Here is a 13,626-nt window from a genome sequence, read left to right as displayed (position 1 = left end):
GGAGAGGAAATCTTTGGATTTCACAGATTAATATACCTTTGTGTATCTCACTGCAGCAAAGCAAAACCCAGAAGAAGAAACGAAAACAAGAGCGTGCAGTGAGTATTATTTTTTTTTAATTGTGGTCACGCACGAAGTCCCCCGCCATGGTTGAGGTCACACAGTACTAGGTGCCACAGGATCCTCCTCCTGCAAAAAACTGCTTATACCTATGTGGCTTCTTGGTTTTCAGACCAAACTAACATAATCTCTTCATCACAAAGCTTTATAGCTGTCATTTTCCACAATGCAGCAAAGTGTGCAGAACCATTCCCAGATATGTGCTGGGTACTTCCAGAGTCACTTAAAATGTTAGATAATCACCAGCCCTAGCACACTATCTAACAGATGTAATTCACCATAGACAAGTGCAGTAATGCATGCTGAAAGGAACCATTGAAACTCCAATAATTGCTGTTGGGGTCTGAATGTCAAGTAATCTCTCAGGGAAAAGATCAAGGCATTGTTGTGGATGGCTCCATGAAAATATTTGTAGTGTGCACATGAGCCACCAGAAAAGGGAATAAGATAGCAGCTGCATTAAAGGGTAGAGAAAAATATCACACCAAAAATAATGGCGATTCCTTGCCTCATAGATTTGGTCCCCTCCTCTCAGAAATTATGTAGAAGAAATATGAAAGGTCCAAGGAAGAGCATCAAGAATGATTAAGCATTTGGGAGTATTCTTGAAAGAGCAGGGCTATTTCTTCTGGAAAGTAAAGGTGTCCTAGGAGATAGCTCTCCCAGCATCACCAGTTGTTTTATATCCCTCTAGCCTATCAGGGTTCTGTTTGTTCCTGTCCCATTAAGCAAGCAGGGAGCACTTAATGAAACTGAAAGGCCACAATTTTAAAACCGCATGTAATTGCACTGTGGAACTTGCAGTGGTGGGGTGTTGCTGAGCCAAATCTCATTGTGCAATTCATAAAGGATTAAACACTTCATATAACTACCGTAATGAAGATATAAATTAAGGGCTGTAGATGCCTGTTTGTAAAACATAAGCTGATTGCTATCTGGGTTCAAGCAGAACCAGAAAAGTAGGCGTCAGTGTGGGTTTTCACCACTTGCATCAAAGTTCTAGCATTGGCTTCTGGATTAGAAGAATCACTGGTCTGTCGTCGTGTGCAGCCTGGTGTGTTCCTAAATGCATACATCTCACCTCACCTGGGGTGCTTTTTAGGACAGACTGTTTTTTTTTTTAAATGAGGAAATTGTTTAAAGGGGAGGAGTGACTGCTCAATGTTAGTAGCAGACTGCATCTAATGGGTGACTGGGTTAAAGTAACTCTGTCTAATAAATGCCTTAATTCTGAAATGGACCAACACCAATTATCTTGGGTTGAGAGCAGTGGTTCTCAACCAGGGGTACGCAGGGGTCTTTTAGGGGGTACATCAACTCATCTAGATAGTTGTCTAGTTTTACAACAGGCTACATAAAAAGCACTAGCATAGTCAGTACAAACTAAAATTTCATACAGACAATGAGTTGTTTATACTGCTCTATATATGATACACTGAAATGTATGTACAATATTTATATTCCAACTGATTTATTTTAATAATATATGGTAAAAATGAGAAAGTGAGCCATTTTTCAGTAATAGTGCACTGTGACACTTTTGTACTTTTATGTCTGATTTTGTAAGCAAGTTGTTAAGTGAGGTGAAACTTGGGGTACACATGACAAATCGGAATCCTGCAAGGGGTACAGTAGTCTGGAAAGATTGAGAGCCACTGGTTTAGCCTTACACCAGAAGCCAGATTTCCCTCTATCAGTTTTAATTGTGGAAGAGAGGAGAAAAAGTAAGGTGAAGATAGCTCAGATTGTTTCTAAAGAAAATAAGCAAAGGGAGCCATTAACTTCTCCCCTTCCCCCACCCAGATTGAGGAGCACAATGGCCATGTGTTCACGAGCTACCAAGTGAGCATTCGGCAGTCATGTGAGCAGTGCTCGTCCTACATCTGGCCAATGGAGAAGGCCTGTCTTTGCAGTAGTAAGTGGAAATGGCTCATTCTTGCCACTTAGTTTTTAAAAATTGCAGATCCTTACAAGTTTGGAGGGCACAGGCATAGCCTTGTTGGTGGGGGTCTGAGCTGGGAGCGCTTTGCAAGTGGTGGAGCCAGGGCAGGTAATACCTTGCATGTAGGGTGGCACCTGAACAAGTTGCCATGGGGGTGCATGTGCAAGTTGGCTGGCACAGGTGGCAGGTAGGATTCTGGCAATTCTTGCCAGGCACTTCATGAAGCAGCAGCAACACCACCACTCAAAGAAACTACATGTCCCTCTTCTGTGGCTGAAGAGTTCGGGATGAGGTGAAATGAGGGAGGAAAACCTCATGACCAGCTGGCTTTCCTAATGACTTGAAGTGATATTGTCATATCCCAACTGGAGCAGCCCTACAGCTAAGAATATTTTTCCATCTCCCATGCAGAGGGTAATTTGTGTTTTGGGGAAAACTCCAGTATGCAGCATATTCGGACTATATAGAGACTAATAGCAAATGGGAAACTGAGGAAACTTTGCATTTGAATCTGCTTTGATCTGTTAGTAACAGTCCCTCTCCTCTGTAGTCTGCAAGTTGATTTGCCACAAGAAATGCATGTCCAAAACTCAGAGCTGCTGCACATCGCCCTGTGGAAAAAAGGTAAGAGAAGTCCTGCCCTCAGAGTACACATGTGTAATGTGTTAAACCAGCTGTTAGGCAGTGATGGCCTGATTGTATCAACAACTGAAAATCTTGCCCAGTGCCACAGCCCAGACGCCATTCTCGCCAGTGGGCATCTTGTGACCAAAAGTTAGTAACAAGCATGGCATAAAACATTCAGCTTTCATTTAGGTGTAACAGGAGGTCCTAACTTAAATGAGTTTGGTAGCCTGGAAACAGGAATCCACATGACACTTGACCTGTATCAATTCCAGAACGACCAAGGTGTAGACTCCCGTCACTTCGGAGTGTGTGTGAGTTCCTTAATTAGCGATAAGAATTCAGTCCCAGTTGTTATGGAGAAACTACTAGAGTATGTGGAGATGCATGGCCTCTACACAGAAGGAATCTACAGGAAATCAGGGTCAGCAAATCGCATGAGGGAGCTGAAACAGTTGCTGCAGACAGGTATGTCTGAATAATGCTGTCAGCCTTTCCTGCTTCCCAGCACACAGTTCAGCTGCCCTGCTATTCTGAGAGCATCTGTAAGACTATTTCTTATCAGAAATACTGCTCTGCACTAACTTGTGTAGTATGGAGCCTGTATTACTGATTAGCTTGCTAATCTGTTCATGCTCATAAATACATATCTCGCAGGCACATTTTGAGTAGTCACGTGGGCTCCAGGGGAGTAGATACGCTAGTGCTTGAATTGTTTGTAGGCTCCCTTCTTTGGGAGCTGATTGTGTGTATCAAAGGAATCAGATGGGCTAAATCTAGTAACTCTTTTCAGATCCAAATTCAGTGAAACTAGAGAATTATCCCATTCACACCATCACTGGCATCCTGAAGCAATGGCTGCGAGAGTTACCTGACCCACTCATGACTTTTGCACAGTACAGTGACTTTCTCCGAGCAGTAGGTGGGTTTTGTCAACAATTTGTAGAGCAATAGGAATGTTTTCACTTGTTCTCTGTCTTAGAGAAGGATTTAGTGCCCCGGCACTAACTCTGTTATATGGCCTCTTCCTAGTAATCTTTACAGCAGTCACTCTAAAATTTGCCCTAGGAAACAGAAATTCCTGGGGTAAAATCCATTTTTGGGCTTTCTGATGTCAAGATTCCAGAATAGCAGCATCTATAATGACACTGCTCTTTCTCGTGGGGGGAAAAATGTTAGTATATTGAGTGCAAAAAATGTGAACAGACCTGGAGTCTGACATTCCTTGCATTTGTCACTCTGTCCTTACCATGCTGTTACAAGCATGTGAAAAGATGGGGAACTAATACCATCTGGTGTGTGCTGTTGTCTCTCACTATAGTAGGATGAGTAAATGAAGTGACAACCAAGGCTTCTAAAGTACTAAGCAACAGGAGAGGTTCAGAAATGGTTTTAGCTTAAGATCCCTAAACCCCTCCAAGAGCATTCAAATGTTCTGGCGTTAATTGACTGGTGCTTTAGAACTGCTGTGAGCTCCTGAGTGTCTTGAGATCTTGCTGTGCTCATCTCTTCTTATGCAGAGCTACCAGAAAAGCAGGAGCAACTCGTTGCCATTTACAGTGTCCTTGAACAGCTTCCACAATCCAATCACAACACCCTGGAGCGACTCATCTTTCACCTTGTCAAGTAATGATCTTTCCTTTCCTTTGGGTTTTATCTGCACTGAGTCCATTCTCCCTCTGGTGTCACTTTCCAATTACTGTTAAAAAAGCCATGTAAACCAGAGATCAGTATATTCATCTTGTGATTGAATTTTGAATTCAAATTTTGAATTCAAATTTTGAATTTGTCTTGGAAGCTTTCTGATGGCCTGACCCATTTTGGGATCTGAGTGGGGATTTTACTGCTTTGTGTGAAAGACTGATATGACAAGGGTGAGAATTTAGGGTTGGCAGTTTGTGTGCATGTGTGGCTCTCTCTTTCCTGCAAGCCAGTCTAATTGTGTCAGGTGAGCCAAGCAGCATTAGCTCTGAGAGCATTGTAAGTTCTGGTTGAGTGGTGGTGGGTTTGAACAGCCTAGAATGCAGGGATTAGTGTGGTTGGATGGCAGATACTATGAGGATGTTAGCACAGCTGAGTGGCAGAGGCAACATGAGCACTGTAAATGCTTGTAAGTGTTCTAGTGATAAGCTGGGTACTGCTGGCAAGGGGGCATGAAGTGGAAGGATCTGCTTTCAGCTGAGAGGACCTAAGTAGGAACCTGAAAACAGAGTGATAACTGACTCACGAGAGGGGACACAGAGTGGCTGGCCAAGGTTCATCTGGGCTACCTCAGTCTGTGTAGATTCATATTCTCTTTCGTGCAACAAGATGTAAAATTCACTTATTTAAAAACAAGTTTCCATAACGTCTTGCATATATTGAACCCTCTGGAGCTTCCTCCATAGCTGCCATGCCGAGACACTAGCAAAGTTTGATCAGATCATTTGTTTTCTAGCAAGATTTACTAAGAAACTTTCATTTTGTTCCAAACATTGAATTTCAGAGTGGCTCTAATAGAAGATGTCAACCGTATGTCACCCAATGCTCTGGCCATTGTCTTTGCTCCATGTCTCCTGCGCTGCCCTGATAATTCAGACCCACTAACCAGTATGAAGGACGTCTCAAAGACAACCATGTAAGTCTCGGTGCTTGGTTTGCTGCAGAAGTCTGTATGGGGTGAAACTGCCCTTTCAGTTGGTGCGTGTCTCTGGTGCTGTCATGTGCACCTCATCCACCTCTTGCAGTTTGATCCATGTTAGAACTATCCAATGTAAACTTTGTTCGAGCCCTGTTGGCAGGACAGGCTGGAGGACTGAGTGCAGAATTAGGAGCCAGTAAATTCTAAGTTCTGATCCTGGCTCTGGCACTGATTTCTGTGGCTTTGGCACAACAGGCCCCAATCTTGATGAGGACATCAGGGTAGTACTGTAACTATTAATAATTAAGGGTCCTTTATTTGTTTTGCAAGCAGCGCTTGGATGGATGGAGGGGGATATGTACAGCGTGGTGGTATTAATCTGTATGTGTAAAATAAAAATAATGGGCCAAAATGTAGCACCATTCCTGTATAAACAGCTGTCCTATAGCTGTATTGAGATAGGAGCCATTACTTACATGGTATGGCATAGAAATTAAACACTGTCACTTGCCTACTTGGGAGCCCTTCAGCCTTTACCTCTGAGCCTCTCTCAAGTTGACAGTTGTGCCCGTATCCTCTTTGTGCTAATCACTAGCATCGCTTGCTTTACTGCAGCCTCTCTAGCTCTCTGTGCTTATCCCCACCCTTCCTATGTTGCTGGCCTTGGACCTGCCTCAGTTATCTTAAATAAAGAGCCAGAGCAGAAATGAAAGAAGTGTTTGAAAAATAATAAAGCAGTGGCTTTTTCCAACTTCTGATTCAGTTTGCTCTTCCTGTGGGGCTGAAAAGGTGGAGAAGGGCAGAACCCTCTATACCCTCCAGTGTCTGTGCCGGAGCAGGCAGAGGACAGCAGGTAGAAGAAATAGAAATAGCTAGCAGCGTGGGTGATGCTTGTTCACTTACCATTGTTGCATGGAGACACAGTGTGCAAAGGTTCTGGTTATCCAAGCAAGAACATGTATCATCTGTAGCACTGCTTTTGGTTGCGCCCAGTCTTGCTTGTTTGTGTAGACTCTTCACCCTGCACTCGTACAGCACCACCCTCTAAAGAAAGTGCCTCTGGAGACTTTGGTTTGAGAGGGGGCCATCCACATGTGTGTCTAACATCCCTAAGCTGGGTGTATTCATGAGCAGTGTGTTGAATATCTGTCCATATGTTGGTGACTCATCCCATCCCCCATGGCTGTCCCCAAACCATGTGTAGGTATCCAGGGAGCAGGCTGCTGAATTAACTCTTGTACTTTCACTCACACAGGTGTGTGGAAATGCTAATAAAGGAGCAGATGAGAAAATACAAGATTAAAATGGGTGAAATTAACCAGCTGGAAGCAGCTGAGAGCATTGCTTTCCGCCGACTCTCATTGCTCCGGCAGAACACGGTAAGTGCTACAATGAGTAACAGGCCCCACATCCCAACAGGGGCTGTATCACAGTCTCCTTGGGGTGGGGGAAATGCACAATAGCCTTACCGTTCTCAGCCTGTCAAAGGCCAAATGCTGGTTACTGACCTTGGATTATAATGAAAAGGGAGTTGGCCCAGCCCTGTGTTGCACTGGGAACTAGGCCTCTGCCACGTGGAAGTCTGAGTTTGAATGAGCTCAGTGTGCTGGGGAGGGAGAACCTCTTGATGATGTAAGTACAGAGGGCATCTGGGCAGCAGCCCAGCAACTCCGTAAGTAGGATTGTGAGGTGGTTGTGTCTGTTCGGTGCCAGGCAACCTAAAGGGGTTCCTTCATTTCAGAGGCTATGGTGATTCACTTGTTCAAAGTGTGCTTTCACTTCAGTCTCTGGTACTTCCATGAAAAGCTCAGCTACGCTGACTGTGCCAAAGTCACACCTCTGGGCTGGCTCTGCAATGGCATGGACTGTGATCAAAAGCATAATGTTTGGGGTGGGAGCAATCATAAATTATGTATATATTTGTGCATAGTACAAAGAACTGGTATCTTTTCTCTAGGGCACGGTGGTTTAGTATAAAACATGAGACACCCACTCAGAGATCTAGATTCTGTGTCTAGTTCTGCAACAAACTCCGTGTGTGTCTTTAAGCATGTCATGTCACCTCTCTGGGACTCAGTTAACTCTTCTTTCAAGCAGGGGCAATTGTATTTGCCTCCCAAAAGGCATAGGTGCTGGAACTAAGGGTGCTGGGGGTGCTGTGGCTTCAAATGGTTTCCGTGATATACAGGGTTTACAATTTTGTTCAGTGGCTCTCAGGACCCCCACTATACAAATTGTTCCAGCACCCCTGCCAAAAGGAGTGGTGTGAGGCTTTCCTAGGAAGTTGTGGAATGCAGAGAATTAAGGTCTGGGATGGAAGAAGTGGGCCTACAACTTCTGGCTCCTAGCCCCAGTGTTCAGTCTTCTCAGCTGAGGAGGCAGTTCAGAGAGATCAGAGGGACGAGCATCCCTTTATCAGATCCTGGTTGACTGGGACCAGGGGACTCGAGAGATGAGTGTATAGCTTCAAGTGTGCATACAGTACAGGCTGCCACACTGGGATTATTGTCAGAGTAGTAACTCCTACCCATGCTACTGCCCATGTAAGAAGAGCAATTTCCAAATGTGGCACAATCAAAACAGAGTGTCGCCAGGACACTTTCCTTTGTGAGGGCTATTTCCCTCCTTTTTTGGCACTAGAGTGGCTTTAAACAAAGAAATTTTTTTGTATAATTACATAAGAACATAACAGCCAGATTGGGTCAGACCAAAGGTCCATCTATCCCAGTATCCTGTCTTCCAACAGTGGCCAATGCCAGGTGCCCCAGAGGGAATGAACAGAACAGGGAATCATCAAGTGATCCATCCGCTGTCACCCATTCCCAGCTTCTGGCAAACAGAGGCTAGGGACACCATCCCTGTCCATCCAGGCTAATAGCCATTGATGGACCTATCCTCCATGAATTTATCTAGTTCTTTTTTGAACCCTGTTATAGTCTTGGCCTTCACAACAATTAGTAAAAGTGAATTAATTTCCAGCTGTCTGTCTTAAATGGCTGAATAATTTGGGGGCAGGGGAGAGGGAGTCAAAAACACAAAATCCGCTTTAAACAGGAACCAGGCCTGGAAAAATTTCAGCCCAGAAGGGGGGAGAGTTTTATAAAGCTGAGTGACTGAAAATGGTGGTTATCATGGAAATGCTGAAGTAACCCTAACTATAGTCGCTCTCATGCAAGTGGTACCATAAAACTTCCTAATTTAAAATGCAAAAAAAAAAGCTCTTTGGGAATGTATCTGCAGGCCAGAGGTAGAAGTGTAGAGAGTGAACAGGAGTTGTCCATGTGGAGCTAGGATTTGAGTCAGCCCAAGTGAGAAGCTGACACACACCACTGTGTGCAGTTCCAGTGCTTTACAAGAGATTCCATCAGTGTCAGACATGTGACCACCCCTACCCCAAAGGACTTGCACTCTAACTGCACAATCAAAGGCTCTCTGTATCAAACAGGACTTGCACTGAGTGAGATTTCTTCACAATTCTTTGGCCTCATCATGCCATTGATTAAAAAAAAAAAAAAAATTAAAGCAGAACTTCCCTGCAGACTTCATTGTGGAGTTTGGCTTAAAATCAATGGGATGAAGAGAGCCTTTTGTTTGGCAGTTAAACAGTGTTAGACCCCTATGTGTTAAGCTTGCATGTCTGTTTTTAATCCTGGATGTAAGAATTGTGACAGCCAAGCAATGAGGTTCCACATATGGACCTCAGGATAGTGGCCTTGTGCTTGCTGATTCAAAACCTGATACAGCTGGTCTGTGTGCCCTAGAAATCTGACATAAGTGAAAAATCAGAGTTTTTAAAAAAAAAAAAAAAAAAAAAATGTACAATGGAGCAAGAAGGTCTTTGATAAAGAAAGATCCAATATCTTTGTGCTTGGGTAGATCAAAATGTTTTTAAAACCTTAAATATTGCTTTTATGGAACCTCCAAACACATACATTGCAAAATATCACAGTGATAGAACTATCGAGATTACCATTAAGTCTGACACATGAAGTTTTAATGTAACTGTTCTGATCAGAAAAAACTACTTTCTGAAGTTATCATGATGTAGTGAATTTGGTCTTCATCTTTCTCTAGCTCTGGCCTGTAAAACTTGGGTTTTCTTCTCCTTATGAGGGGGTGCTGGTATGTACAAGATCTGATGTGTTTATAGTGCATGGTTAATTCTCCTATGGCACCACAGCATGATGGGACATTTGCTGCTTATTATAACTTACGTGGTATGAAATAGATTTCAAAACATTCCAGACTGCATGCATCACTGCAGCCCTTTCCCCAAAATGCATGCACTGCTACTGTCCAATTCCTTCCTCACTTCACCATATCTTATTAATGAAGTTCTAACCTGTGCTCATACTGAATGGAACAAGAATTTGTAGTTAACTCTCACAGCTAAACAAGTGTTGGCAAACTTACTCTCTTCATTGAAAAATGTGAAAAAAGAAAAATGTTAAAACAAATTAGGTGAATTTAAACTTTCAAGGCAAATTAAAGCTACTGTGTGGCCTATTCAAAGATACCTGTATATATGGAATGGATATCTAACACCCCCCTTCACTACTTCTGTGGGAGCCCTTCACTTGCCCTACCTTCACCTGCCCACCTTTTATAACTAACTTTCTGTCCAGACGGTAGTGTGAGATATCCTACTCCTGATCATGAAGCATAACACATCCAACTTTCTTACAGAGTAAAAGCCCCCAAGACAGGGGAAATGACAACAGCTTCCCTGAGCTGGGATCACTGCAGGAGGAAGACGAGGTGTCTGATGTTGATAATCGGGAAAAGGAGATTCTGATAGAACGCATACAGTCAATAAAAGAGGAAAAGTGAGTCCCAGCTTCATATTTCTAATTAAATCCATTGAGCTTATGCCTCGTGTCCTGGGAGGCAACACAGCATGCTGCTTTACTTCTGTGTTGCATTTCAAACATAATTTGCAAAGTCAGAATGGAGAAGAGGCAGTAAAAGGTAACAGGCAAAGGAAATATTTTCAGGTGAAATTTGGTGACGTATAGGTGCAGGACTGCTTTGCTTCTAACGTCTGCTCTACTTAGAATAGTTCATGTCAGCAACATTGGTAAATATTGTAAGTCAATGACTTTCTGGAGTGCTATGATCTATATGTGTTTGATGCAGGGAAGACATAACTTACCGATTACCTGAGCTTGACCAGCAGGGCTCTGATGAGGAAAATCTAGACTCTGAGACCTCAGCGAGCACGGAGAGTCTGCCAGAGGACCGAACAGGGCGGCTGGATACTGAAGGTCAGTATTAAGGTAGTATGTGCTCTTTTTTTTACCCTCTACATTATTTCATATTTTACATATTTTGTGACATCTGGTCAGAACCAGTCATGTCAATTTACATTTTTTAAAATGCACTTTAACTTCCAAGTTGCTTTTACTTTCTTTAAAGGAACCATGCTGTCTGAAATCCACTGTCATGGTCGGAGCCGCAGTGTGCCTGCCAAAGACTCTTGCGGAGGGTCCAACGTTTCTCTTCCACTGGCCTCCACAGTCTCCTCAGTTACAAGGCGCAGACCATCATCAATGCTGGTCAAGATGAAAGTCCCCTGCCGAAATCCAGTGATGCCGACAGCAAATATAAAACTTCCGTATGGGATTACCAAAATGACAGAATCCCAGGGCAGAACACTGGCTGAAGAGTCTCAGCCAGTGGTGAGACGGAGGGACCGGCTAGCGAGGCGAACTGATAAAATTCACTCCATATACATTGCACAAGGGTCTGTGGTGGCCCAAACTCAGGAACCTTTGGACGAATATGAACCAACAGCAAAAGTGAAGCGGAGGTTTTCAGACCCTTACTCACACATTTCATGCATAGATGAATAAAATATTTAAAATGTTGGAATTTTTTAAAAATTGGGACCACAACTTTTAGCTCTGACCCTCCGTTAAGGACTGTAAACTTGTGCACTTGCGCTAAGCAGTCACTGGAGTCGCAGTCTGGAACTCTCAGCACTCTAAGGGTTAAGCATGGTTGCGTAAAACAAACAATATCCTGCTATTTGTAAACAAATTAAAAGAAACTGGTGGGGGAGGGGGAAAGTAGAATCTAAATCTGCTTGGGTCAGAGTAAAATACAGAGACTTGAGTCTGCAGGAAGTGACCTTAGTTTCTCCTGCTGTGCCTTTTTGTATTTGCTTACGATGGGCTCTAATAGGTCCGAAGGTGAGTTAGAGTCCCTAGGTTTTGCCTTACTCCATTTTTTTGTATGTTTTATGACAAGTTCCTTTGTCGTTTACAGAACTGTTAATGTAATAGCCTTAACTCAGACCAAAAATATATCAAAATGTTTATTAATACATTGCACTTTTTAAAAATACATGTGTTAGGTTATCAGTGTCCTATTGCTTAAGTGTCTGCCCTTTCCAGAGAGCCCTTTAAGTAGGAGAGAAGACACTTGATTCTGACCAAAAGTGGATCTGCTTCCCTGAGATTTGGATGCCATTTCCCACCACTTCCATAAAAGGATTTGGAGATGGTTCCGCAGGGTAAATACTGATCATCAAAGGCCATGTAACCATGGAATGTTTCTGAGAGTTCAGTGTTTTGTGTACAAGTACAACCGCATTGCTAAGCAAATGCAGATGTCGCAGTGGGCAACTCTGTGCAAGGCTTTGTTCAGCATATGTTGTGTATCACAATGCTGCAATAGTCACTGAGGGTCAGGCATGAGAACATGCAAGCACAAACAGTTTCTAAAACTTGGGCCACGTGAGTTGGGCTTAGTTTACCATTCAGTCTCTCCTCTACCAATGTGAACTGGGAGTGTAGATTGGGCAGCAGATTTTCTGGCTGATATATGAGGAAGTCTGCTTATTGGCTCTAGTCAGGAATCCCCTCCAGTCTCCTCATTGAAAATTTTGAAATTTTAGCCCCCCCATCCCCCAAAAAAACAACCACCTCACAACATTTTGATTTGGAAATGCTGTTATGGTGGTTCACGGGAATTATAGTTTGGGTGCCTCAGTGCCCTGCTCCTTAAAGACTGATGTGACTATATCTCCCATGATATACCAGGATGTCTTGGTGGGAAAGGTCATGCATTACAGCAGTCACATAGCTGTAGGGCATCACAGGAGAAGTAGTCTAACTGGAGAGCCTGCCCCAGATTGAAGAATGGAAGCACAGGGGACCTAGGGTGACCAGACAGCAAGTGTGAAAAATCGGGATGGGTGGGGGGTAAATAGGAGCCTATACATGAAAAAGACGCAAAAATCAGGACTATTCTTATAAAATCGGAACATCTGGTCACACTAAGGGGACCTAAACTACAACTCTCATGTACTTCTGAATAGAAATTCTTCAGTTTTCAGACTTGCACTAAAAAAAATCAAAATTTTCCACAGAATGCAGATACTTTTTACAAAAGAAATTAACTGAAAACCCAATTTTCCATGCAAAGAAGTCTTGATGGAGAACATTCAGCCAGTCCAGCTGCTTTATTGTAATTTAAACGTGCTGCTGTAACAATTAGTGATGAAGAAACATATGTTCCACCCTGTATTTAGAGCTGCTGTTGGGTCAGGGGGGAGTGCACACTGACATAAAAAGGCTCTCTGGTAGACCCTGGCATGAGGAGTTTGCGGCTCTAAAGTTTAGAGGTGAGCCGGAAAACTCAAATACCATATTTCACTAACTTTACAACAAGGTGCTGAATGCCCCCGTCAGCCAGGTAGGGAGGGTATCATGAACAAAAACTGGGCTGCTTTTTCTTGGCATATGACATGAAACTAGTGGGCCTAATTTAAAAAACAAAAACTCTATCTCCCATCTGAGATCAGAACAAAATTAGCCCCCATGGTGTTGAGTAACCATTTTCTTCTGCTGTGCACTATCAGGCAGCCCTAAGCACAAATTGAGGCAGGCTAGTAAGACTCTTTAAAGTATCTTCCATATGCCTTGAAAGGTTTGTTTTAATATATGGAAATGACCATGCCTTTTATAAACTGGACTAACCTCATCCTGTTCTTGCTTGCCATGTGTGGATTCTGTGTGGAGGAGCAGTGTCACATCACCATGCATATGATGGAGCAGAACCTAGATGGCCACAATGAAAGTGAATATCACAGGAATAGAACAAATCCAAAAAGAAAAGGAGTACTTGTGGCATCTTTGAGACTAACCAATTTATTTGAGCATGAGCTTTTGGGAGCTACAGCTCACTTCAGCGGATGCATACTGTGGAAACTGCAGAAGACATTATATACACAAAGACCATGAAACAATACCTCCTCCCACCCCACTCTCCTGCTGGTAATAGCCCATCCAAAGTGACCACTCTCTTTACAATGTGT

At 43.2% G+C, this 13,626-nt stretch overlaps 1 protein-coding gene across 10 annotated transcripts in view; it reads left to right on the top strand.

Moving 5' to 3' along the window:
* Positions 1-11,651, top strand: part of MYO9B (myosin IXB) — a 77,248-nt gene extending 65,597 nt beyond the window's left edge. For 6 of the 10 annotated variants that reach the window (XM_073324212.1, XM_073324215.1, XM_073324207.1 and 3 more), the window contains 12 exons: positions 57-98; positions 1,924-2,035; positions 2,613-2,686; positions 2,962-3,154; positions 3,480-3,608; positions 4,207-4,312; positions 5,172-5,303; positions 6,562-6,685; positions 9,381-9,428; positions 9,993-10,132; positions 10,443-10,570; positions 10,722-11,651. In XM_073324212.1, the coding sequence (XP_073180313.1) occupies positions 57-98; positions 1,924-2,035; positions 2,613-2,686; positions 2,962-3,154; positions 3,480-3,608; positions 4,207-4,312; positions 5,172-5,303; positions 6,562-6,685; positions 9,381-9,428; positions 9,993-10,132; positions 10,443-10,570; positions 10,722-11,158 (1,665 nt within the window). In that variant the 3' untranslated portion in view covers positions 11,159-11,651. Of the gene's footprint in view, positions 1-56; positions 99-1,923; positions 2,036-2,612; positions 2,687-2,961; positions 3,155-3,479; positions 3,609-4,206; positions 4,313-5,171; positions 5,304-6,561; positions 6,686-9,380; positions 9,429-9,992; positions 10,133-10,442; positions 10,583-10,721 lie in introns of all 10 variants that reach the window. The other 4 variants (XM_073324217.1, XM_073324216.1, XM_073324214.1 and 1 more) reach the window with 2 other exon arrangements.
* The last annotated feature ends 1,975 nt before the right edge of the window (positions 11,652-13,626 follow it).

The sequence above is a fragment of the Lepidochelys kempii genome, chromosome 25, assembly GCF_965140265.1.
Source record: "Lepidochelys kempii isolate rLepKem1 chromosome 25, rLepKem1.hap2, whole genome shotgun sequence".
In the NCBI taxonomy this organism is placed as follows: Eukaryota; Metazoa; Chordata; order Testudines; family Cheloniidae; genus Lepidochelys; species Lepidochelys kempii.
Note: the sequence above shows the minus strand (reverse complement) of the source record. Positions and strands in the feature narration are given on the sequence as shown.